The following is a 25,227-nucleotide window of genomic DNA, read 5'->3' as shown; positions in this document are numbered from 1 at the left end:
CTGCGTGGCTCTTTGAATAACCTCAGACAAACACCCATCAGCTGAGGATAGCCCCATTCTCTGGAACCACTCCAGGGTTAGTGTACATGTGGTCAGAGGCTGCGGCTGTTACCCATTCCTGCTGGAGCTCTCTTGTTCTGTGAATTGTATTGGATCAAAGACAGAATTTGGACCTATTGTCTCCTCTGAAATGTGGGTCAAGATCTCTGCCCCTTGATGTCAGCCACCCTGTTGGGGAGAGTGGACAGGAATCTGATGCGACAAGCTACAGATCCAAAGGGACAGGAGGTGTGTGGAAGCAGGGCAGGCCCCGAACACTAAAGAATCCTTTCCCATGTCCCTTTGTATCTCCCCTGCTTGCTCCACTCTGTCCTGCCTGTGCGTCTTTGTTTATCTGTGGTTTAGCCGGAGCAGAGTTCTCCTGGTTTATTAAAGTCTATTCTTTCCAGTCCTGGAGCTTCTTGGGTAGAGACCTTTAGCTAGAACACCCAGAGGCTATGCTCTTTGCTTCCTGTGGCTCCATCAAGCCTCCAGTTAATTCCCACAGTGCATATAAATATGTGGCACCATCTTGCTTTTCCCACTCACCTTCTGTCTCTGTTTCAGTACATTATGACCTCTGGAAGGTCGGTGTCATCTGTCTTGCTTATTGCTCTGCCATTGGTTCTAGCCAGTGATTAGCCTGGCACTTGGTCATTGGATTTAATGAATGGATCCATAAGGCATGGGGACTCATTCACAGATGTAAGATCTGCCCTGTTTTCTTCAGATAAGAGGTACATATCTGCAACTCACACCCGACTTCCTGTGTTCTGTCTGCTCCCCTTTGCTGACAACCGTAGGTCTCTGAGTAGTAGCTGGAAGATAAGAATTATAACACATGACAAATACTTGTCTACAGCTGGTTGTAAATTCCTTAGCAGGGCTGTTAACTTTGTTTTATACCTGGGCAGTTGTCATTGCTGCTTGCTGAGAGCAGGTCTGTCTCATGCAGAGGGGAAAGCAACTAGAGTTTTATCTTCATCAGAGAAGCCCTTCCCTCCTCATGATGAAGTCATTCCATCTTATCTCTGTGTCTGTCTGGTCAGAGGCTGTCACCCCCTGAATTGCTGTAATTTTCTGTGGCTATTAGCAAAGGATGAGGTGTTGACTTGTCTCATTGATAGCATGTTTAACTCCAGGGGCTTTGGCTTCCCTGACTTGGAGTTCAAATAGAAGAACTCACGGTCATGTCACAAAGGGTAAGTCTTCACTTTGAACTGTATGCAGGGGGCATAGCTATGTCCTGATCTGCAGTTTTGCCTGTGGTGCCCAACTTCTGAGGGGCTTTGGGAGAGAGTCCTGTCACCTCACAGGGAGATGGCCGATGGTGCTATTCTATAACCATCTATAGCATAGTCTATATACATCTATTCGATGTCTCTCAGGAGGATGGTAGCTTCAGATCCTCCTGGATGCAGGGATACCACTGAAGAAACTGGGAACTGGTTTCTCCTTTGGTGGTGGTACCTACATGCCTGCCTATCAGGAAGATTCTCTAGCCCTTCTGTGCTCTGTGGCCTTGAACAAGCTAATATCCTATGAGCTCCGATTTATACACCTGAGATTTGTACTATCTCCCACATGTGGCTGCAAACCCACCACTTCCTAGACGTACTTAGCACTGGCTGGTACATGTAGGCCCTTTGTGCTCTGCCCTCTGTTCTGCTGGCACCATTCTCAGCCAGGCAAGTTCCCCATGTTCACTCCTGATAGATTGGTGCTCCAAGCCCCCTGACTTTCACTGTGCTGCCAAGAACCTTTTTCCCATAGAGGGTATGGGATAGAGATGAATCTCAGGCCCAACTGGCTATGAGCGTCTGTTCTCAGCTTGTAGTCCATGTGAGGAGAGGTTTGAGAAGTGAGCAATCTGCCCACTAAGGTGAGAAAGAAGTGGATTACGGACCAGATTGATGCACAGTGCCATTTCTGTAGCAAAGAATGAATAAGGAACCTTGTGGGCCCTTCTGTAGTGGGTGGGGGTTAGTAGGTAGGGGAGGCTGGCGACAGGGTATGGCTACGCTGTTCTCTGCCTGGGTTTTTGCACATACACGTCCCTTTCCTATCCAGCATGCATTCATATTCTCCAAGACTTGGCTCCTCTGTGAAGGTCTCTGGCTAAAGTAGCCATTTCCTGTCCCCTCCAGCTTCCTTTCCTTCTTGCCACCTCTTTCCCATTCTCAAACAAGCCTGCATTAGTGATCACACCACACCAATGAGACTGTCATAGTGGTGGTGTCAGAGTGGGTCTGGGCAGTCCTGTGTGCCGCATTCTCCAGAGCGGTTACTTGTTTATTCATTTATTCAGCAAATATTGATAAAGCACCTGCTGGTTTCCAGGCATTGCTACAGAAGCTGGGGATTGAGTGCCCAGCAAGAAAGACAGGAAAATCTATAAATAACATTAAAGGAACAAGATAGTTTCTGATGGTATGTAACTTACGAAAATAAGCCAGGGCAAAGAGAGAAGGAAGCATTTGATGTGGGAGGAGCCAGGGTAGGGAGGAGGGAGACCTGAAGGATGGTGGGGGTCAGTTGCCCGAGATCTGGGTGCAGGGTATTCTGGGGTAGCATGTGTAAATGTCCAAGGGGTGTGTGTGTGTGTGTGTGTGTGTGTGTGTGTGTGTGTGTGAAAAACCCAGGGCTATGATGTCACAAAAGTCAAAGACTTGGAAAGTGAGGTCAGGGCCTAACAATCTGTGAGGCTTAGATTTTGTTCTCAGTGCTTTAGAAAGTCGCTGCCACTGGGTCCTCTTCAATAGTGCTCTAACACTGTCACCCAATGCCACAAATGCCTGTCAAGAACCTGAAACGTGACTTGTCCAGCTTGAGATGTAAGTATAAAATATATTAGTTTCCAAGAGTTCCCTTGACAAAACAGATGCAGACATGTTCTACTGATGGCGTGTGGACGTCTATTTGGATACATGTAACCCATTATTAGAAGTAATTTTGTCTGTTTCTTTTTCTCCTATGGCTGCTGTGGGTTAAACTACGTACCTGGCAAAGTCTGACTTCCATTGTTACTGACAGCACTGTGTTGGGGGGGGAGGGACTTGGAGTTGCTGTTTTTACTTGCTTGGTTATAGCTACCTTTTGACTGGCCCAAAAATCCTCCCTTGAGACCTGTACATTATCTGGTGGGGAGAGTCCCTGACTACCAGGTGCTTAACTTGGATCATCTGGGCCCACATTGCTCCTTGTACCCAAGGCTTCAACAGCTACGCTTTCCCAAGGGATCTTCTTGGTGACCTTAGGCTGCACATGGTCCAGGTCAGAGCTTCCTAGAGTTAACTGCCTAGGAGCAGTCCTTAGCCAACTAGGGGCTAGAGTCAGAGAGAAAGCACTCCAGCCTCCCTGTCCCTAGAGGCTCTACCTGAGGTGTGCTTCATAGGATCCTCCAGGAACTCCAGTGGAGTGAGCCCTGGTTATCATCTCTGTACCCTGTTCTTTTAATATATCTGAGAATTGCTTCTTCCCATCTTACTTGCTTTGCTGGCTGCCTCGGATCAATTCCCAAATATGTCCTCATATTCAGAGACTTGACTCAGGCCACCATTCTTATTGGACCCAGCATCAGACTGTTCAATAAATAAGTAGGTGCTCAGTAGAGGAGAAGAGGGGCCACCTCTCCACTAGATTACTGTGCATAGGCTGGCTGCCCATGCTTATTAGGGGATAGGGTTGAGCGAGCATAACAACAGATTCCTCAACTAGTCATGTTTGGTCTCTGGACCTGTAAGCCTGAGGTCAAGGAGCAGGGACAATGCGTGTGACAGCTTTGGGTGTGACATCCTTCTTGTACACACACCCAGGAGGACAGTTGAGTCAGAAGTTGAGTCAGTCGGGCAGAGCCACTCAGGGGAGCATAGTCCTCTTGGATTAGTCAGGTCATGGGGTTCAGGGAATGTCTCTCAGAAGGAATAGGGCAGGCAGTGTTTCCCAAAGACAATGAAGCACAGTTTTTATGGGTGTCAAACCTGTATTTTATTTCTAACACCATGTTTTTGGTTTTGTTTTTAAATACCAGATAGTTCTTCAGTTTTCTAAAGCCAACAGAGTATACTGTGATTCATTCTAATTCTCCCTCCCTCCCTCCCTCCCCCCTCCCCCCTCTGTGTGTTAAATTTTTTATTTATTTATATTATTTTACTTTATGTATCTGAACATTGTGCTGGATAGTTTTATGCAATTTGACATAAGCTAGAGTCACCAGAGAGGAGGGAACTTCAACTGAGAAAATGTCTGTAAGACTGGGCTGTAGCCTTACCTGTGGGGCATTTTCTTAACTACTGATTAATAGGGGAGGGTCTAGTCCATTTGTGGGTGGTATCATCCCTGCTCGGGAGGTCCTGGATTCTATAAGAAAGGAGGCTGCGCGAGCCAATAAGCAGTCCTCTCCATGTCCTCTACATCAGCTCCTGCCTTTGGGTTCCAGCCCTGACTTTTTCGGTGATGGACGACACTGTGGAAGTGTAAGCCAAATAAACCCTTTCTTCCCCAAGTTTTGGTCATGGTGTTTCATCCCTGAATAGAAACCTTAACTAAGACAAGCGCTTGCCTGCCTGTATGTATATGAACTATGTGTGTACTTGCTGCATGAAGAAATCACAAGAGGACATTGGATCCCTTGGGACTGGAGTTACAGTGGGTTTTGGCTACTTAGTGAGTTCTGGGAATCAGACATGAGTTTTATGCTATGATGCTCTATCCAAACACAGAGGGCCATGTGACCGTGGATTGAGCCCTCTGAAACCGCAAGCTCAAATAAACCCATCCTGACTTAGGTTGTATCTATCAGGAAGTTTGGTCACATCAGTGCAAAAGTGACTAGTACAGGCAAGATGGACTAAACCCTCAGCTACTGGTGATTAGGGCCTCTTGCAGCCCCTTTCCTTCTCACAGCTCCTAAAAGAGGAACTGCACTGTCACCCTGAAAGAATTTGGCCCTCCAGTGATTCCCCTTATCAATACATGAAAGGTACTTGTCAGCCAGGATTTGGAGGGTTATAGGAGATCTCAGACAAGAAGGAGGGACAAAGGCGACATATGCATATGCATATATATATGCATATATGTATATCAGTTATTAATGACATTAGATGAGAACTCAGGGGAAGAGCTATGCCTAGTGAATTGTCTGAATTATGCCATTATGTATGTTGGCATGGGTCTTGGAAGGATGGAGGGAAACAGAGGCAACAGACTTTGGTGTGCAGAACATGTCCACTGTACATGTTGCACCCTGGTCAGAGCCAGTCTGAACCATCTCAGCTTCAAACTTGTCGGTGCCCACTGACAACCTTAGAACAGAGACAATGCTTCTTTGCAGCACATTCAAGGCTCCCCTGGGTGCCTTGCCTAACCTCTAGCCTCTCTTCATCCTTCCTTCTTGGTCCTTTGCTGTCCCACACTGACCTGTCTGCACTCCCTCATGCTGATGTGCATTCCAGTCTCCCGTGTACTTGTACCGCTGTGCACTGCACACATAGCTAATGCTGTGCACTGTGAGTGAGCCAAGAGCGAACTACTTTCTTCTTAGAACAGATTGACATCATCTGCTCTGTGTGGTCCTAGGTCCCCGTGCCCTCTCCTCTTCTTGCTCAGTCCCTTTCTCTGTGTCCCTCTTACCTAGTCTTCTTGGCACTCCCGTGACTTGACAGACACGGGTACCCCCTTTCAGCGAACTGCATAGTTAATGAGAGGTTTCCTGCTGGGTGCCCCTAGCATTGCTGCAGGCCCCATCTCCGTGTGTGTTTTCTCCTCACTCCATACGCTATTATGTAAACACCCCCACAAGCTTGTTCCTCAGAGACACAAACTGAAACTTAAAGAGGTAAACAGAGATAGTTAAGTCCTGGTACCCGGACATACCCCTCGAGCAATCAGACTCCAACATTCTGAGGTTGCTGAGGAACAATATTGCCTTTTATTGTTCTGCATTATACCATAATTGTCTGTTTATAGGGCTGCCTCCCTGTATCAGTCAGGGTCCCAGCAGGAAACAGATGGCACACTCAAAATAGTAATGATTGAGAAGAAATTGGCTACAGGAAGGGGGGGGGGCAGGAGGTAGGGAAGCTGTAAGGGCGAATGGGGGCGTCCCTGGCCCCTGTGGAAATTTCAAGGGGGAGGAGGTAACTCTCGGAAGGGGGACTTAGAGAGGTTGTATGGGGAAGGCTGGATCCTGCAGACAACCCTTCTGGAATGTTCTTCCAGTCATGTCTCTCAACCCAGGCAAAAGCTAAGGAGCCAGAGGCCTGTATGGGTAGACAGGGCCTGCCTTGCCACATGTTCTGTCTTGTTGGCTGTTGGTGAGCTCAGGCTTTTTCCAGCTTTTATACCTGTAGCTTGTTGTGTTGAGAGCAACAGGCAAGAGGGGCTTGGGCAGGGTGAGGAAATGGAGGGGAAGCCAGCTTTTGTAAAGAGACGGTCTACAGGGTCTGCTCACACATGGGCATGCTCACAGGAATTCTTAGTTGTGAGTGTTTGTGCCTGTCTCTCCATGTGCTGCTCATGGGGATAGTGGCAGCATCCCAAATGGGCAGCCTGGCCTAGCCCTTTCAGTGGCACTGAGACAACCTTTATAATCATGTGTCCCATTTCAGTTTGAATGTGAATGCGGAGAGCAAGGTTTCCTCCCCTCCCCTCCCCTCTTCTCTCCTCCCCCCTCCTCTTCTTCCTCCTCTTCTTTTACTTTAAGTAGCAAGTAGGTAGATGCTGTGTTGGTCTTACGAAGTCTACAAAAAATAACCACAATTTCTTGGCTTCACTGAGTCTCAATTGGTCAGCAGTCTTTGCCTGAATTGCTCAGATAAAGGCTGGAAAATCATCTGTGATGCAGAGTCCACTTTGGGCTGTCCTATGTGGGCCTGAATGATGCCTCCAGGTGACAACACCTTTCCTGGCCCAATCCAGCTGTGCCAGACTTGTCACCAGTGTCAAGGCTAACTCTTACATATTTGATCCCACATTTGCTGTCTGAAGAACTAGAAAGACCATCGTGGTCTTTAATCCTCTGAAATCGCAAACCAAATGCTTGGTTAAGTGCTTGGTTTTTGTAGGTTGCCTGAGTCATGATGTCTTGTTATAGTAATAGACTGACTAAGACACCACTCCCCTTCTTTTTCTCCCCTTGTTTGCTACTTTCCATTCCTCTTTCTCCTTCCCTGCCATCATTTTCCTCCTGCCTCTTCTGCTCATCCACCCAAGGCCACGTCGTGCACCTTGAGGTCTCTCTTCTCAGCTAACTCTCCTGAGTCCTCTCATTCATGATCTACTTCTGCAGTAACCAGTAGATAGTTAATCAGAGAGAGAGTGCATTATGACCCAAGGATTGTCCCTGAGACTGAATGCAAGTCAATAGCCATAAACCATGTTTGGCATTGCCTGCGGTCTGTTGAGGCCAGTATATCGAACAGTTAGGAAATGAGGAAGCAGATTTGCAGTCGGGAAAGGGGCAAGGCAGCTGGCCTGGTTTGAGTTCTTAGGCTAAGGTGCAGATGTCGGAAGGCGGCTTTGACACTTCACGGTAGACTCTCTTCCACAGTTCATCTTGGAGGTTTTGTGGATGGATGCTCTGAACAGTTCCACCACCTTAATTTGGGTTAATACGTGTGCAGTTATTACCCTCTTTCTGTGAAAATGTGGAGAGATGTATGTTTGGCATTCCTTTTGAATTCCCCATGAATTCCCAGGTCAAGCTCCAGCACCGCATAAGGCGTGCTCATCCTGGCTTTAAGGTCGGCTCTGCTTCCCCAGCACGCAGCGAACGCTGAAGAGCTTCGCCAGCTTTCTGAGTGAAGCAAGAACCCAGACTCATTAAACACAACAGGTAGATCAACTCTTTGAAAAGTGATTATGCAAAGCAGCAGAGCACCTCTCGGAGGAAGCCTCTCTGCAGAAGCGTGGCTCTGGCTCTATGCCTTCTTGCATTCTGAAGAGGGAGCAGGCTGTGTTCTATGGGATTTCGATTTGGCAGTTTTACCCTTCGTAATGGGAAGATCTGGAGTTTAAACACCTGAGTTCACTGGGCTGCCCAGATCAAATCTATTCCAGGTCTGCGGAGAATCTTCATCATCAATTCTATGCTTCAGTTGCTCTATGGCTGAGGCAGATTTGAATCTGGTGCCAGAAATAGTTTCCAATATGGACGCAAGCGCTTGGTAGCTGGGTGAAGATGAGCAGGTCTCACGGCCTCTCAGAACTGCCTCTCTTTTCAGGGCTGGGCAGAAGATAAAATGAGAGACACTGGAAAGAGTCCCTTTCTTGCTATATGGATTAAGTATATTAATATTCTTCTTGTTTTAGCTTCTCTCACCTGAAGACTAGGTGGTAGTAGCTGGCCATTGTTATAAATAGACATGCGTTAGAATCAAGTCAACATTGGCATAGGTCTGACAAGTCAAGGTGCCAGGCTCCTGTAGAGTCTCAGAGTATGGGGCTATTTGCTGACCAGAATACTTTGGTCTGGTTTTAGAATGCACTTGTGTGCGCTCTCCCCCCTCCCCCACTCTGTGTGTAGTGATTTACATGTGTACACATGTTTGTGGAAGACAGAGGTAAACCTCAGGTGTCACACCTTAGAAGTCCACCTTATTTTCTGAGAGAGGGTTTCTCATTGCCTTGGGGTTTGTAAGGCCAGTGTAAGGGGTGCGGTTTAGACAAGGGCTTAGTTACACTGGCTGGCCAACAAGCCCCAGAGCGCCTCCCATGTATGCCACTTCAGTGCTAGGGTTACATGCACATGCCGTCATGTCTGGGTTTTACACATGGGTTCTGGGAATTGAGCTACCAACTGAGCTGTCTTCCCAGCTCTCTGAAGCTGCAGATTCTTTTCGTAAAGACGTTATAAAGTTGTGGTGTGTGTGTGTGTGTGTGTGTGTGTGTGTGTGTGTGTGTGTGTGTGTGTGTAGTACTGTTGTGAATCTTAGCACACATGCCTCTTAGTATTAAATGTGTGCCTAGGTGTCATTAGCCACACTTTAGCAATGAGGATTCATGTCTGAACAAAATTGAGCCCTGTGTTCTATGCCAGGCCATCTCTCAGCAGCCATTATGAAATTATTCCGTGTCTCTTTTATGTTTTCCTTGGTTCTAAAAGGCCTACATGTGGCACTGTACCCTAACCATCTCGTCACGACTCAAGCCCTTCTTTATAAGTCACAAAGACTTGACATGTTTTCAGGAGGTCATTGACACCAGGATAGGATGAGTAGAATGGTGTGTTCTCATGAGCATGCCCGTGTATTCAGAATTTCTTTAGGTAAGGGTCATGTATTAGCAAATCTCTAGTTTGTGGTCAGCACTAATTTTCCTTTTTCACTGTAGTGGCTTCTCATTATTGTTCTCTGTCTACGCTGATACAACGAGTCAGTGTATAAGTTACTTTGTTGCTGGCAAAAGCAACTTAAGGAAGGAAGGATTAATTTGGGCTCAGGTTTGAAGGTTCAGGGGGTCATGACAAGGAGAGCAGATCCAGTTGTGTCTCCAGAAACCTCCTGTCTCCATCTCTTGGGAGCTGGGGACTACAAGATACACACTGATCACATAGAATCCACAGTGAGGAAGCAGGGAGTGATGGATGCTGGTACTCAGCCTGCCTTTTCCTTTCTGTTCTGTCTAGGATAGCCCAAGGGCTAGTGTCGTCATGGTCATGGTGGGTTTTCTCTCCTCATATGAGCCTCTCTAGAAACACACTCACAAATCCAGAGGGACGTCTCTTCTGTAACACCAAACAGGTCCTGGAGATCACAAACACATGGCAAGTGAGAGAAACCGAGAACGGGGGAGACCTGTGGGGTCTGCAGGTCTGGGAGAGACTTTAACCCAGCAAGCACTCACTTTGGTCAACCCAGCAAGCACTCACTTTGGTCATCAGCTCTAGGCGTTTTTATATGCACGAAATCCAATGTATCACCCCAGAGGAGGGCAATCTGTGTGCAAAGACCTTCTTTTCAAATATTTCATCCTTATTTATGTCATTGTGGGTTGAATTCTAAAGAACGTGAGATAGGCAAGGAAGGAAAAGCTGTTCTTGACCCACTAATACCCTACCAACCTGCTGTTGGATTATAAATAACCCACTGTTGATAAATAGCACCCCGGCCGTAAGTAAACAGCTAAACAAATCACCAAAGTGGGATCCTATTTCTCCGTGGGAAAACTGCTGCCGCTTTCCTGAGATCTAACCTGATTCTACTGAAAATGTTGGGCCAATATTGATTTTAAAGTGTAGAAGTCTTTGAGCGCAATCATCTTACCGTGTTTGGAATCCGCCCTGCCTCCGCTCCCTTAAGCAGTGGTGCAAAGGTCGGATAAATACATTTGCTTCTTCAGGACCCGGCTCTGTGGAAGCTCATTGGCTCCTTGGAGGCTGGTTTTCTGAAGCAATTGCTGAGATGGAATTTAAGTGCATACAAAATGTACTGTGCGTGCATGGCAAATTGAGACCAATCTTTTCGGCAATTCTGTAACTCCACAAAACAGGCCTTAGTGAGTGTCTTCAAAATAACCCAGTAGAATCCCAAGGCTTTCATCATAAAAATCTCAACCGTAGAGCACACCTTGGGAAAATGACTCTGGTAAAACAATTTATTTCCACCCCTTCTGAGATGAGCTGTGTTCATACATTCTTGGTTGGGTTAGCATGCATGTAGGCCTAGCTTGTGAATTAAGAGTGCATTTCAATTATATGTAAACAGGACCCAAATAGCAGTGGCACTTAGTTGTATATCCCCTCTATCCCAGCCTCTACCCCTACCCTTCCACCTCCACCCACATCAAACCAGAGAAGTTTAGAGAGAATCCAAGGCCAGGTAATGTTATCCCATGGTTACCAGGAAACTCAGACTTCTCTGTTCCCCTAATTCTAGTCCCTTGGCCTATTGCCTCATGATTTTAAATGGCTGCTGGAATGTCAGCCATCACATCTGCATGAAGGACAGTTGGAAGTAGGAAAGGGGGAAAGGATGATAAGATTCCTCGAGTAGCTCATAAAGATTACGTGATTACCCTACAAAGGCTTAGGTGTTCTATGGAGTTTCCCCACCTCGGTAGCCTCTGTTCTGCCTTCATGCATGTGTGCTGTCTGCCCCCTTCCTCAATACCCTTGAATCTCCCTTCCTGGTCCCCTTTCTAGTTTCATAGTCTATACACATACTCAAACCCACATAAATGCAAGCGTTTAGTGTGAGGCTCTGCATATGAGAGATATGGGATATTTGGCCTTCTGAGTCTGAGATAGTTTGCTTAGTTTATTACCTTCCAAGTTTTATAACTTCCTCACTTTCCACAAGTTTCATAACTTCATTTGTCTTTACAGCTTTATAAAGTTTCACTGTGTTTTTACGCACCCCATTCTCATGATCCAACTCTTTGCTGATGGTCGTCTAAGCTGGTTCCATTTCCTTGCTGTTGTGACCTAGGGCATCCATGAACATGGATGAGTAGGTATCTGCCGTAGGCTGTGGAGTCCTTTGGGCATGTGGTGCAGCTGAGTTATATGGTAACTGTAGCTTTAATCTTTTCAGAAACCTCCACATCAATTTCTATAGTGTCTGTCTTAGTTGACACTCCCGGCTATTCACATATGTTTCTATTTAGTTCATCCATAGCAACGTTTGTTGTTTTCTCAGTGATAACCATTTTAGGCTGGAGTGGGATGGAATTGCAGTGGTTTAGTTTGCATTCCCCTGATAGGTAAGGATGTTGGATTACACACACACACACACACACACACACACACACACACTCTCATATAATATATAATACATAATATATGTGATATATAATACATAATATATGTGTATATATTGGGCATTTATGTTGTCTCTACTGAGAATAGTTTATTAGCACACTTATTGTCAGTTGTTCTTGGTGTTTAATCCTGATAGATATTATTTGTGTATTCTAGATAATAACACTCTGAAGCATAGCTCTTTAATAAGGCACTTTCCCCCAAAGTCCTGCATAATACTTATACTTACCTCTCACAGTAGCCTTGAGAGAGGTGGACCAATCAAATTGGAGCCCCGTTAGTGAAGAAAGAAAGGCCAGATAGAGGGTAGCTGATTGCACGCCCAGGGAAGCACTATCACTGCAGTGAGTGTTGTGCAATGTAAGAGATGAAAGGGGCGTGAACTTTGAAGTCAGACTTGTGTGTATGTTGTAGCTCTCTACTTACTGATTGAAGAATGCTGGACCTGACAACTGGCGTCTCTGAGCCTCCATTTCCTACCCATTAACCATGAAGAAAGAAATAGCTACTTTATAGGGGGTTTGTGGGGATTAAAGGGTGTGTGGAAAGCGTTTGGGTTCATACAGAACAGGATTGCGGAGTCATGTGATACAGAACCCCAGGTTGCGCCCAAGCTGTGTCTGTTTATGTCCTGGCAACTCCTCGTGGTCCCCGCTTCTCCTCCTCAGCAGTACTTGTGACTGTGACCATCCTGGTGAGCAGGACAGATATGGTTCTGAGGTGCAGTTCCCCAGGGACTAATGTCGGACATCTCTTTGAGGTTACTGTCTGGGATAAGGGCTATTCAACTCCTTAGATGGTTTGAAAAATTAAATATTTGTCTTTTTGTTTGGGGTGTCAAGAGTTTCCGTCTTCTAGAGACTCTGATATCTTGTCACAGATAAGATTTACAAATGTTTTCTTCTGTCCTCGTATTAGCTCCTTTTCTAGCGGCTGATGGCAGGACCTTAGGGGAAGATTTGCTTTAGTTCAGGGATTCGTGGTGGGGAGGTCTGTTGAGTCACATGGGATCTGAGAGAGGGGTTTCTTGAAAGGAAGGGGTGTAGACAGAGCAAAATGGGAACTGTAAGCCGTGTTCTAAAGCTTTGTCTGAACTGCTGGTGATTTTAAGATGTTCAAATTCGTAAATAAAAGATAGCTCTTAAACCTAAAGATTGGACAAAAAGTCTGCTCACTCACACACTTACCCACACACTTATACAATAATAAATTAATTAATTAATAAATAAATAAATAAATCCCTAAGAGATTGAAATGAACCTCTGGAAGTCATCCAACAGTAAGGTCTCTGCCACCTATTAAGACAGCAATTTCAGGACGAGGAGATGGCTGAATAAACACGGATATCTGAGTCCAGTCCCCAGAATGTATGTGAAGGCTAGGTGTGGTGGTGTGTGCTTTTAATCCACACCACTACAAAGGCAAAGGCAGGAAGCTTCTTGGAGCTTGCTGACCACCTAGCCTATGAGCACAGGTCCCCCTGATAGACTGTCTCAAAACCTAAGGTGGATCGTGCCCAAGGAACTGTGCTCAAGGTTGACTCCTGGCTTCTATGCACACCCACAAACACATGAACACTTCTGAATCGTGCCATGCACACCTGAACCCATGTGCACAAACCAGCTCCCCCAGTACCCAGCAATTGCATGAGTTAGTATATAGGATACATCTACACCTATAAGGCCAGAACAAAAGGACTAATTTTCCAAAAATAAAACCTTACCAAAAAAAAAAAATTGAAACAGAAGCTAGATGCACCTTTCAGAAGCTTTGTTAACAATTAGAAAGGTTTCATTTTTTTTAATTAGCACCCCTAGTGTGATTTGGAGTGTTCACACTTGAGAAAGTTGCTAACCAGTAACATATGCTAAGAAAACTCTGCAGTGGGTGGGCAATTTTTCTCTTTAAATGAAGCGGCACCCTGTATTTCATAAGACTGGACTGCTAAAATTCTGATATGATGCAGGTCATCTTATGCGGGCTCAAACATGTTGCAGGTAAAGTCACCTTTCTGGAAAAGATAACGAGAAAGTGAGTAATAGAGAACATCCCTCAGAAGGTCCTGCTGGCCCAGAATGATGGCCTGCCAGCAGCTCTTGGCTTCTCAGTAGCCTGTGAACACAACCATAGCATCCTGATCTTTAGGCTTAGTTTTCAAATGCTGTTACTGAGCTATGAGATGTTGTGACCCTAGGGACCTCAGAAAGTATCTGCCCTAATCTTCCGGTCTTAACCACAGAGGGGGAAAAAAAGCCAAAGGAGGTTAAAAAAAAAAAATGGCCAAGAGAAAGGGCCAGCCTCCCCGACTTTCCGCGCAAACATCTCTGTGCTGCCTTTACTAAGTTGTTTCTTCTTGAGTTGTGTTTCCGATAAGTAGCAACTCATAACAGACAGCGTATAAAGCCAGGTCTCAGGCAGGAAAATGGCTCAGCGGGTAAAAGTGCTTGCCCTGTACACATGGTAACCTCAGTTTTGATCCCAGAGCCCAGGTCAAAAAGCCGGATATGTTAGTGTGCATCTGCAGTCCTAAAGCTTCTATGGCAAGATGGGAGGTAGAGACAAGAGAATTGACCTGCTAAAAATCTCAGGGGCCAGTGAGCCTGCAGTATGCAAGAGAGACCTTGACTCAAGTTGGAGGTGGAGGTAGACTCCCAGAAGATGTTCTCTGACCTCTACATGTGCCCTGTGACACACATGAGTGACACGTGTGCCCACTGTCACACACACCATGCACACATATAAAACATAAACACACATTCCCCCTGCCCACTACACCCTGGAGTTTGGGTTTATCAGACACGTAGAAATGCAAGTCACCTTTGCCTAGTCACATTTTTTTTTAAAAGATTTATTTATTTATTATTGATGAGTAGCTGTCTTCAGATGCGTCAGAAGAGGGCATCAGATCCCATTACAGATGGTTGTGAGCTACCATGTGGTTGCTGGGATTTGAACTCAGGACCTCTGGAAGAGCAGTCAGTGCTCTAACCACTGAGCCACCTCTCCAGCCCCTGCCTAGTCACATTTTAAGATCGACTTTTTGGTGTGTGTTTAAACAGTTCCTTGTTAGTCTCTCCATGATGGGTTCTGTCTTATGCATGCTTTTAAGCCCTGCCCAATCTACTTAGTGCCTGTTTAGAGTTTCAGTAATGATAAACGGTGGCTGCATATTGGGGACTGCACTGAGCACCTTGCATGGATAATCTTATTTAAGCCGTCCAGCACACTTACAAAAGAGGTCTTGTCATAATCCTCCTTCTGAAGGTTAAAAAACTGGGAATAGTAGCTTGCCTGAGGTAACAAGCAGCAGCACTGGCATCCAGGTTATCTGAATTCAGGTCGCACCATGGGAAGATTATGGACTGGGAATAGCAAGACAAATGCGGGCCTTCTGGGACTCAACCTAACACCACCACTCCCACTGGAAAATGTTTGCGGTACCTGGAAGGCAGTGTGATCCCTTCTTTCGAAATGGCCACACTGTGTACTAATCATAAGAGCAAAGGGGACACGCGGTCTGCACTCTGTGTTGGGTCCCCTTGGGATGAGAGAAGGGGCAGTTTGATTGTGAAAAGATCACTCACGTTAAGATCACTCATGGGTCACTCACGTTAAGATAGCTAAGAAGGAAGGATAGGGGATGGTGTGGGTATTGGCTTTAGGGAACAGGAAAGAAAAGGGAGGTGGTGCTAATAAAATGGGGAAGAGAGAATGAAACAGGAGGTGAGAACTGTCGCTTAGAATTCTGTTTCAAATTACAGGCATTACTTAAGTGGTGGTATGCCATATTTATGTTGGGTGTGTGTGTGTGTGTGTGTGTGTGTGTGTGTGTGTGTGTTGCTTTTTTTTTTTTAGACCATTTTTTTTCGTTTTTTGTTTGTGTGTGTGTGTGTGTGTGTGTGTGTGTGTGTGTGTGTGTGTGTGTGTAGCCCAGGCTGACATGGAACTTAAGAGAGCCACCTCACCCAAGTGCTGGAATTAAAGGCATGCACCACCACCACCCAGCTGTGTTTCTTACTTTCAAAGCCTTACACATACAGAGCCTTACACATAGTATGGGAAAGCCTACCCCTAAGCTATAGCCCCAGCCCTCATTATAGTTATTAATAGCAGACACATGCTCCCAGGCATTCCTTGATATTTTGATGCTAAGATCGTCATTCTGCATGAGAGATGGGAGCGTCTTACTACAGGGTCTGTACTCTTTCCTTAGACATGGAGCCAGGGAAGATGGAGAAGTAGGAAACTCTTGGGAGGCAGGACATCTGGCTCTCAGAGTTCACACATACCTGCCTGCTTGGAAATCATTTCCCTTGTCTGGAGAATGACAGATTTGGGAAGTAGATCACCCTTCCTTTACGTCGTCTCTGGCGCCTGGTGTGTGATGATAGGTACTGGAAGCAACTTCACTCTCTCCAGCTCTCCAGTCCTAAGTCTTCTTCCTTAGCAACACTTTCTTCTCCTTCATTCCTCCGCTGTCATCCATCCTTCCATGCTTCAGGTCATAACGTGTAAGCGTCCGGAGCTGGGGTGCTCTAACCGTGAGTGTTCCAACGGCGAGTGGGTGTGCCGCCTGTGCCTCCTCAAGGGCTTCACAGAGTAACCCAGAAATGAGAATATTTGAAAAGGAGCCAGGGAAGGAGGCCCTAAAAGGTGTGTATTCTCCTTTGAGATAGCACAGACCTGGGCGTGACTAAGTGCTATCTGCTAAAGTTAAAGCCAAACCAGTCCACCCAAGATAAGAAGAAGCCGGGATCTCATATAAATAGCTCGCCATTTTTTTCCCCAGGGCTGTGTTTCTTTGGCAGAAACAAAATAAAGGCTTAAGATCCCAGACTTCTATAGAGTGTTGGATTTTAGGAATCCTATAAAACACCACAATTTTTCTTCTCTGGAGGTTGGTTTGCTTATATTGGAAATGATGTATCTCATAAAAAAAAAAATAAAAGGAACCAGTACAGTTCAAAACACATTTATGGGAAGCCTGCAGGGACCTGTACTAGGCAGAACCTTCTGTGGGGAAAAAAGACCTGCAGGGTTTGGAGTCAGACAAATTGAAAAGCATCAGTCAACTCATTACCTGTTGACCTTGAGCAGGCTGTGTATCTCCAGTTCTCACAGCTAGAGACGTGCCAGCTCACTATGTTCTTAGGAAGGTTTCAGGGGACAGTGCTTATTTATACAATGTCAAGCCTGCAGCACCAGGATCCTGTCCTTTCTTTAATTCCTGAGGGACATAGATGAGACCGAGAAGGACAGGGCTCCCTGGGAATTGACAATCTGGAACTTGGTAGTGTAGGAAACTCAATAGGAAGATCTGAGTTCTCTCCAATCCCTAACATTTACAGAGCTACTTGTCACCGTGGGAAGTTTACAGTGTACCTGAATCTGAAGTCTGTTGGAACTGAGCTAGTATTGCTCTGTGTTTTATGACAGAGGGATCTGGCTGTTGTTGAGAATACTCATGTGCAGATTAATCCCTAATCAATAGAGACAGGGACTGTTTTCAAGACCAGTCAAGCTTTGAAACTGGACTCACAGAGGAGGGAAACCCATGTGAACTGTGGCAGGGGAATTTTCCTGGGCTTCTGGGACCTCTCACTATCTCTGATCACTCTGTTGAGCATGTGGAACACTGGCTGACCACCAGGGCCTGCAGAACACTGGCTAACCACCAGGGCCTGTTTCAGAATCCATCAGGGTGACCTTTGAGCTTCAGTGTCCCCTGTAGGTAAGTTGGGAATAGCCTCTGCCCACTGTACATAATTGCCAAGTTAAATGGGATCGTGACTGCAACCCAAGGTGCATGGTGGGATTGTAGTTGTTGATCATAACCCCTCTTTTGCAAGACAGAAATGTAGTCCTCAGTTCATTCACTTGATACTCGGGCTTTGAGCTTTGGGTTCTGAGTATTCTGCATGCTTTTTCTCTCCTAACACCTTTAGAGAGAACAGTAGGAAACAGAAAGGTAGAATAGAAGGGTTTTTGTGTCTCCAAACAAACCATGTTCCGCTCTTGCTGAGAACACTCTAGTGGTTTTATGTGACATATTTAAATTAAATTAAGCACAATCAGAAATAGAACAGGCTTTAGAAATATATTACATGAAATTGTACAAGTGCACTTGGGAAACACTTGTAGAAAGAACGCAAAGAAAACCGCCTTTCTTTCGGGGAGAATATGGTAACATGAGCCTAATAGAATAACACATGTAGTTAGACACATCACTGTTGCCTGGGGAGGACTTTCCCTCCCTGCAGTATTTCTTTAAGCTGATAGAAAACAGATCTGAGTTAACAAGTGAACTGCGTAAGGTTTCCTCGGTTACCTGTGATGGAATACTGCATCCAGGATAGCATCACTATCTAAGGCCATACAGTAAAAGAGACCAATTTTGCAGGCCCACAAGGCTCAAGAGTAAAACCTTGTAGTTTAATTTCATTGTTTTTATGCTTCTGTTACTGTGGTGGCTGCTCCTTAGGACTAAGTGGAGGTTTTAGTCACTACATGCATAGCACTAGTGCAGTGCCTGGCTAGGGATGGGTGCTTAGGTAGTAGGGTCCTGACCTCTACTCCAGTCTTGCTTTTCTCCATGGGACACTTTGGATAATTAAAACTTGCATATGAAGTTGCCATAAGAGTTCAGAAAGGGAACACAAGCTAGAAATACCAGAATTTCTATCTCCACATACAGATTTTGTTTGTGTGTGTGTGTGTGTGTGTGTGTGTGTGTGTGTGTGTGTGTGTGTCCCATTTCCCTGTTTACAGATATGGAAACCAAGACTCAGAGAAGTGAATCACTTTAATAAGGTCTGATAGCTGATGTGTGGCAGAGATGTGAGCCCAAGTCATTCACATTTGAAAGTCACTCATCAATCAATGCTCCTTCCTGAGAATGGAATTCTTTGTTATATCCCCTAGAAGTTGCCTGGCTTAAAACATCCTTCTTTAGTTTGACCTTTGGTTCTAAGAAATTCTTTGTGTGTTTCTGTATGTCTCGATACATATGTGGCTGAGTATGTATGTGGTCAGAGGACAATTTGAGGGTGCTGTTCTCTACTCCTACCATGGGTTCCACAGATTGAATCCAAGCTGTCAAGAGTTGGTGGCAAGGACTTAACTCTCTGGGCCATCTCATGGTGGCCCTCAATGATTGTTTCCCATCCTGACTGGAATTGATCCTCTTTGACCTTCTTGTTCACTTAACTTCCAAAATCTAGACTGATCACTAGGAAGTCTGGCCTCTTACAAGAATAAGCAAATCTTCCAAAGACTACTTCTTCCCACATCCAGGATTCCAGATTCTGGGAGGGTAGTCGTTCCTCCCTCTCACCTCCTCCCATCCTCCAGGTAACTAATTTAGAGATATCTGAGTTGTGGGATGGACGGAGATGCATTTATAGTCCTGCTTCATACAAGAGACGTTCAAAGAGAATAAACTCTGTGTCAACATCTCTACCGGCATCTTTTCTCATTTCTACTAACAATCTGATTACCCTGATTTTACACATGAGAAAACAAGGCCAGGGGCAGAGTGGAGAAACTCAAGTTCCAGGAACTTGAAGCATTTTTCCTTTGCTGGTCCCACAAGGGATTTGATGAGTGCAGTGGCTGGCTAACGCTGCGGCTCAGAGTAGCAATGGGTTTCCAGGCTTCGAGAGCACCTTTGACTACCCACCTCCAGTTCCCCCGGTTTGGATCGCTGTCAGTCATCCTGCAAGCGAGCTCCTTTGGTTCCATAGTAGATGGGAGAGTGAAGCTTGTGAGTGGAAATATGACTCAGAGTCAATTCCCAGGTGACAGTGGTCAGCCCTGCTAATGCTGTCCAGAAGAACAAGCTTGTACCTCTTGGTGCTTCAATTCAAGGACACAAAGCACCCTTGCAGGATGACTGTCTTGCCGCTGGGAGCAGTGCTTAGCAGAATGAGAGGTAATAAACAGTCTTTGAGGGGGATTATAATGACGACAGTGTAGATGGTGCTTGCTTTATATAAGCTGAGTTCACAGAAGCTCGAGTCTATGTGCACGTGTTTTTTCTGGCTTTGGAGAGGATAAGTGTGTATTTCTGGGTAGCTCCCTGTAAAGAAACCCAGCCTTTCAGCTTTGCCCACGCCAGACTCTATTTGCTTTTAGATATCCAGGAATGGTGTTCAGGGTATTTGAGAGGACGGGAGGTACAGATGGTTTGCACTAGGGCATGGTTTCAAATTTAAAGAGGATTATGGTCCGTGAACCCCAGAAATGGTGGGTTGAGGTGCGAAGCTTTGAAATTCTAATTGCAGAGCAGTCTAAGGAGGGATATACTTACCAGAGCACAATCTCGCATTGTTCATATATTCCTCTCTTGGCTGGAGGAGGCAGGGGAGGAGCAGGTACATAACCTAATCTTCGGAGGAAACTGAAACAGCATTGGATGGCGGTGGTTTGCGCTGTCTGGTGAATTCAGTCAAGAGAGAAATCCCTGGCTGTTTACTATGGCTGAGCTTAGCTTGCTGTAATACTCTTTCCCTTTTCATCTTCAGAGCCAGGTGTACACACAAATCAGCTCCCGCTGGCAGGCTCTGTGTGGTCATTTTTGACACACTACCCTCTTATTTTAAGTCATGTCGCCCAAACCCAAGGTATCTGTATTAGAGAAGGCTCTGGAATCCAGGGCCTCTGGAAACAGACACACTTTTTCACTAAGTCTAGGCTCTCAACAGTTCATATTTACTACTTACGACCCATTCAGAGGAGTGCTACCAGCCCAGTAGAAGGGGCAGCTACTAGATGACAGCTCTGAAGCTTGGGGGAGGGGGAGAGGCCGAGGGGAAGAGGGAGAGGAGAGATACTGTACTTGCCAATACCAAAACCCAGACTGGCTTTTGGAAGAAAGCCCCAGTGTTTACTGGTTTGCTCTTGGTACTTTATGGGAGAGCATGAGATTACCAAGGCTCAGGGAGCTTAATTAGTCCAAGCTAATAAGGGTCATATTTGTTCCAACTTGGAGAATTTTCTAGATGCTGTGAGAAGTGAGGTTGGATTCCCTTCTGGGTTGTTCATACCTCAAAAGCTACATTTTGCAACCATGGCAACCAGTGTCCCTGCAGGCGTGGCTGGTCAGCTGCCAATCTCCTCCTGCCTATTTTCTCCCTGAGAGCTTCACCCTCCAGGTGTCCCAAAGCAAACTTTTAAAATTCTGAGGAAAGAAAGTACTCTTGTTTTATGTTTACCTCTTTATTCGCTGGTTTTTAATAGAAATGTCTCTAAGGGTCATTTTCTCACACTTTGCCAGGGAAGTGTCTCTTTGTGCCCATTCCCTTAGCAAGTTCCTTTATTTAGCAGGCTGAAACACTTCCCTGCATTGGAAAGCACTGGTAAGAACTTCAACAGATGCACAGTGCAGACCCAACTCGGCCAGGCCAGGGCGATAAACAGCACACATTTTATACCATTTTTCCTATGCAGGAAGCAAACCTCCCCTCTATGAACGTTTACTCAGTCTCCTGAGTGAGTGTCCCTGTCTTTACTTGCATGGGAGGCAATTGGCAGCCCAAGATTCTCAGCCAAGAGGGTTCCAAGCGGTTTATTCATTCTTTTCTGCTCATTTTATCGGAACCTTCTCTGAGCATGGTTTATGTATGTATGGCTCTGTCATTTTCATACATATATCTCCTACTCCTCTGTATTGCCTATTGGTTTGATCCTCTGCTGCAGAGCAAATTCCAAGACAGCGGGAATGTTGCCTTTGCTGACATCCCTCGTCTTAGAACTTGTCAGTTTATGGGGCGAACCATTTCCTTTTGACATGCAATCTTCCCCTCCCTGCGGTTCCCCATGAAAGACAGAAAGGCCAGTGAACACAACCTCTAGCTATATCCAATGGTAAGCAGGCAGGTCTGAGTGGGCCACAGTGCTTGCCTTCCAAAGTAGCTTGCAGGGAAACCAGCCACAAGCTTTCAAAGGCTCCTGTAGGCCAATCCCTAGGTATAGGTGGTTTTTGTTGTACTGTTCTCAATACCTTCCAGTGAATGGTGAGAAATTAAACGGGTATTTTGGACTAACAACACTAGACATTTTGATAGGGATGAATAGGTACTTTTCTCAAAGAAATTTAGTTCCTGCTTAGCAGGGAAGAGCATTTGCACCTGAAAAATACTTTTTTGCATCTCCTCATCCTCAGCGGTCCTCTGGGGTAGGAAAAACCCAATTGCACATGGACTGATGAAAGTGTTTTAAAACAACCCTTCCTGTCTCCTCTGCACAAGGCACAGCATTGGCGTTCAGAGGGCAGCAGGGCTGCGCCCCCATTCCTCGGCCCGCGCAGGAGGGAGACGGTTTTCCGGGCCTCGCTTCCTGCACCCACTCGGGACTAAAAAAGAACACGAACAACTTTTTTTTTTTTTTTTTTGGTCCCTCTCTTGCAAAAACGCTCGCGTAACCAGCTCGCTGAAGTAACCGCTCTGGGGGCGGCCGAGTGTGTGTGTGGGGCGCGGTTCCGGAGCCCCACAGGCACGAGCACTAGCGCGGGCGGCTGCGAGGTGGAGGCCGCGCGCGGGCCGGGAGGGGTCGGGGGAGAGGGGCGGGGCGGGCGCGGCGCGTGCGCAGAGCACTTCCGTGTTTGTTCCCGTGACTGGCGCGGGCGCGCCTCCCGCCGCGCCGCGGGAGCGAGCGCCCCAGTCAGTCGGGCCTCGCCGCTCCTCAGCTCCTCGAAGCGGTCCGTTCCGCCCCGCCCCGCCCCGTCCCGCCCCGCCCCGCCGCCCCTTGCGTGCGCTCGGGGAGGCGCGTCCCCGGCCGCAGCCTGCGCGCGCCGCTCGCAGTTTGAAGGGCGCTGCGCCGCTCGCTCCGCTCCTCTCCGCTCCGCTCCTCGCGCGCCAGGCCGGGCGCCGCGGCGGGTCGGGCTGCGCGCGTGGCGTTCATGAGCCGCCCGGCGGCCCCGGGAGCCTGCGCCGTGACTCACGCCCGCCCCCGCTTGTGTCTCGTCCCTCCCGCGGCAGGATGCCGGACCAGATCTCCGTGTCCGAGTTCATCGCCGAGACCACCGAGGACTACAACTCGCCCACCACGTCCAGCTTCACCACGCGGCTGCACAACTGCAGGAACACCGTCACGCTGCTGGAGGAGGTAGGCGGCGGCCTGGCAGCTGGGTGGGCTGGGGCCCTAGGGAGCCTGGGGACTCCGGGAGCCACACCCCCTCCGGCAGCCCCCGGCCCCTGTGATCCTGGTTGGCCGCCCTTTCCCAGATCCTGCAGGCTTGAAAGCCGGGGGACTGAAGTGGGGAAGGACTAAGCAAGCTCTGGACACGCGAGTAGAGGAGAGATAGATCCTCTCTGTCTTGCACCCTGTCTGGGTGCCAGGCAGTCTGCTCAGCGCTTATACATCATTGTGACCCTTTCCTAACCCGCGAAGTACATGGCGTCAGGCCACCGAGGGCAGAAAGGCGAGGCTGCGTGGCCAAGGTCACCGGCTAGAGACTTGGAGATGGGCCGCGAATGCACTTCTCCGCAGCCCAGCGGGGCCAGGCAGGCTTAGCTGTAGAGATAAGGGCTTGTGGAAAAACCCAAAGGAATAAAAGGGAACTTCAGTTGAGACTGTTGCCATCCCCGGGCCTGTGTCTGCTAGTCCCCTGTGCCTAAAGTGAGCAAAAGCCTAGTGGAAAGAGGTCTGTACAAACAGGTCCCCGCCCAGCTCCCCTTGCCCCAGTGGCTTTGGTTCTCTAGGGCTCAAGGCTCTGCTGCACCAGATCCGCAGGACACTCAATGCAGTCTGCAGAGCTGATCTGACTAGTAGATGGGACTAGAAGCTGCGGAAAGAACTGCTCTGCCTATCAGGACCCTCCAGTGGATGGATGTCCAGGGGCAGGGGCAAGGGCAAAGCTATTTCTTTTAAATCTTTAGCTGGCGTGGGGTGGGTGAGGAGAAACATGTAAGTACATGTTTACGGCTACATAAAAGCCTGTGACATATCGGCGAAAATAAGGCAATTTCCCAGAAACTCAGCACAATTTCTCAGTGCACAAAATATCACTCCCATCAGGCTGAACACAACAGTATAGGCAGGAAGAGGGTTTTCCCATGGGAAGTAGGCACTCGGTTTATTTGAGGCTCAGGGAGCTCCTTTTTTATTTAGGGCCGCTAGGGCCAGCCTTCAGTAATATAGGGAATCTTAAAGTTCTGCCTGGAACTGGCTTTGGTAGTCAAGTTGTCTAATGTATGAAGAACTGGTATTTGGATGCATGGAAATGTTTGGGCGTGGGAGATTTTGTTTTCTCTTGCCCACCTACCGGGTGCTATAAACTAGTCTTTTATTCCAGTAAGGGTTGCTTCTAGAGTTTTCTCTGGAGTCATTGTTGAGTGATGGAAATGGATGTTTAAGTGGATGGAGAAATACTACCTAACTAGGTGTATTGGAAAGCCAGAGGTAATGAGTACCCCTCCCCTCTGTGACCTGTCAGTTGCTTGATGGTTAATATCAGGCATTAAACAGAGTTGCCAGGCATTCAACCTCAAAAGGATTCTGCCCTTCATATAATTGGAAGAAGTTGAAGCATGCTCATCTAGGAGTGCAGGGTCATCTTTTTCCATTTCTAACTGGATATACCTCTAAAGGGTTTAACATTGATCAGACCGTGGGGTTATTTTTCTGTCAGATCATTTCTTCCGTGCCTGCTAATAGAGCTGTCAGTTACTGTAATTTTCTGCACACTTAGATAGTGTTACTGTATGCTGTTTGTGCAGCAGATGATAGGGCGTTTGGGGTGCTGTTTGTGGGGGCTATCTGTGCAATGGAAGTACCTTTTTCGAATAGTTAATGTCATATAAGCATCTGCCCCCTTCCCGTGTGTGTGTGTGTGTGTGTGTGTGTGTGTGTTTTACAGTTAGATAGAAGAATAGACTGTTGAACTTGAGAGAATTGGAACCAGTCTAGAAAGTTCGAAAGTGATATATTAGAATACATTGATATACTCCTGACTCTAAAACATCCCAGTAAGTGGAGGTACATCTTAAGTGGATCATAACCGGGCTCTTCAGAAATGGGCTGGGTATAGTGGGACATACCTGTAATCTTACAGAGGCAGGAGGATTCTCCACAAGCTTAAGGTTAGCCTGGACTTTCTAACGGATTCTAGACTAGCCAGGGCTGTACAGCAAGACCTTATTTCATAAAATGCTAGGGCATGGAACCTGCACTTGACATGCATGCATTATGATGCCAACACTCAGAGACCGAGCTGTGAGTTCCCAGCCTAGGATACCGAGGAAGACCTTGACTCAAAAAAAAAAAAAAATTTTTTTTTGTAGTATGTGTGTGTGTAGGGGGGCAATTTACTGCTCCAGAATAAAAGGAAAACTTTGTGCACATCAGGAAATATTGTTTGTATATGCTTCACAAGTGAGAGATTTGGAAATTGCAAGAATTTGGCTTGTGTTATTTTGTGGTTGTTCTTAGAA

General features: G+C 46.8%; 1 protein-coding gene across 2 annotated transcripts in view; it reads left to right on the top strand.

The window, feature by feature from the left end:
- Positions 1 to 25,227, top strand: part of Asap1 (ArfGAP with SH3 domain, ankyrin repeat and PH domain 1) — a 282,525-nt gene that overhangs the window by 15,055 nt on the left and 242,243 nt on the right. Inside the window, exon 2 of one of the 2 annotated variants that reach the window (XM_032916072.1) lies at positions 22,774 to 22,900. In XM_032916072.1, coding sequence (XP_032771963.1) covers positions 22,774 to 22,900 — 127 coding nt within the window. Of the gene's footprint in view, positions 1 to 22,597; positions 22,901 to 25,227 lie in introns of those variants that run through there. The other variant, XM_032916064.1, reaches the window with a different exon arrangement.

Source organism: Rattus rattus, chromosome 1 (genome assembly GCF_011064425.1).
Source record: "Rattus rattus isolate New Zealand chromosome 1, Rrattus_CSIRO_v1, whole genome shotgun sequence".
Taxonomy (NCBI): Eukaryota; Metazoa; Chordata; class Mammalia; order Rodentia; family Muridae; genus Rattus; species Rattus rattus.
This window is presented reverse-complemented; position numbering and strand designations above follow the sequence as displayed.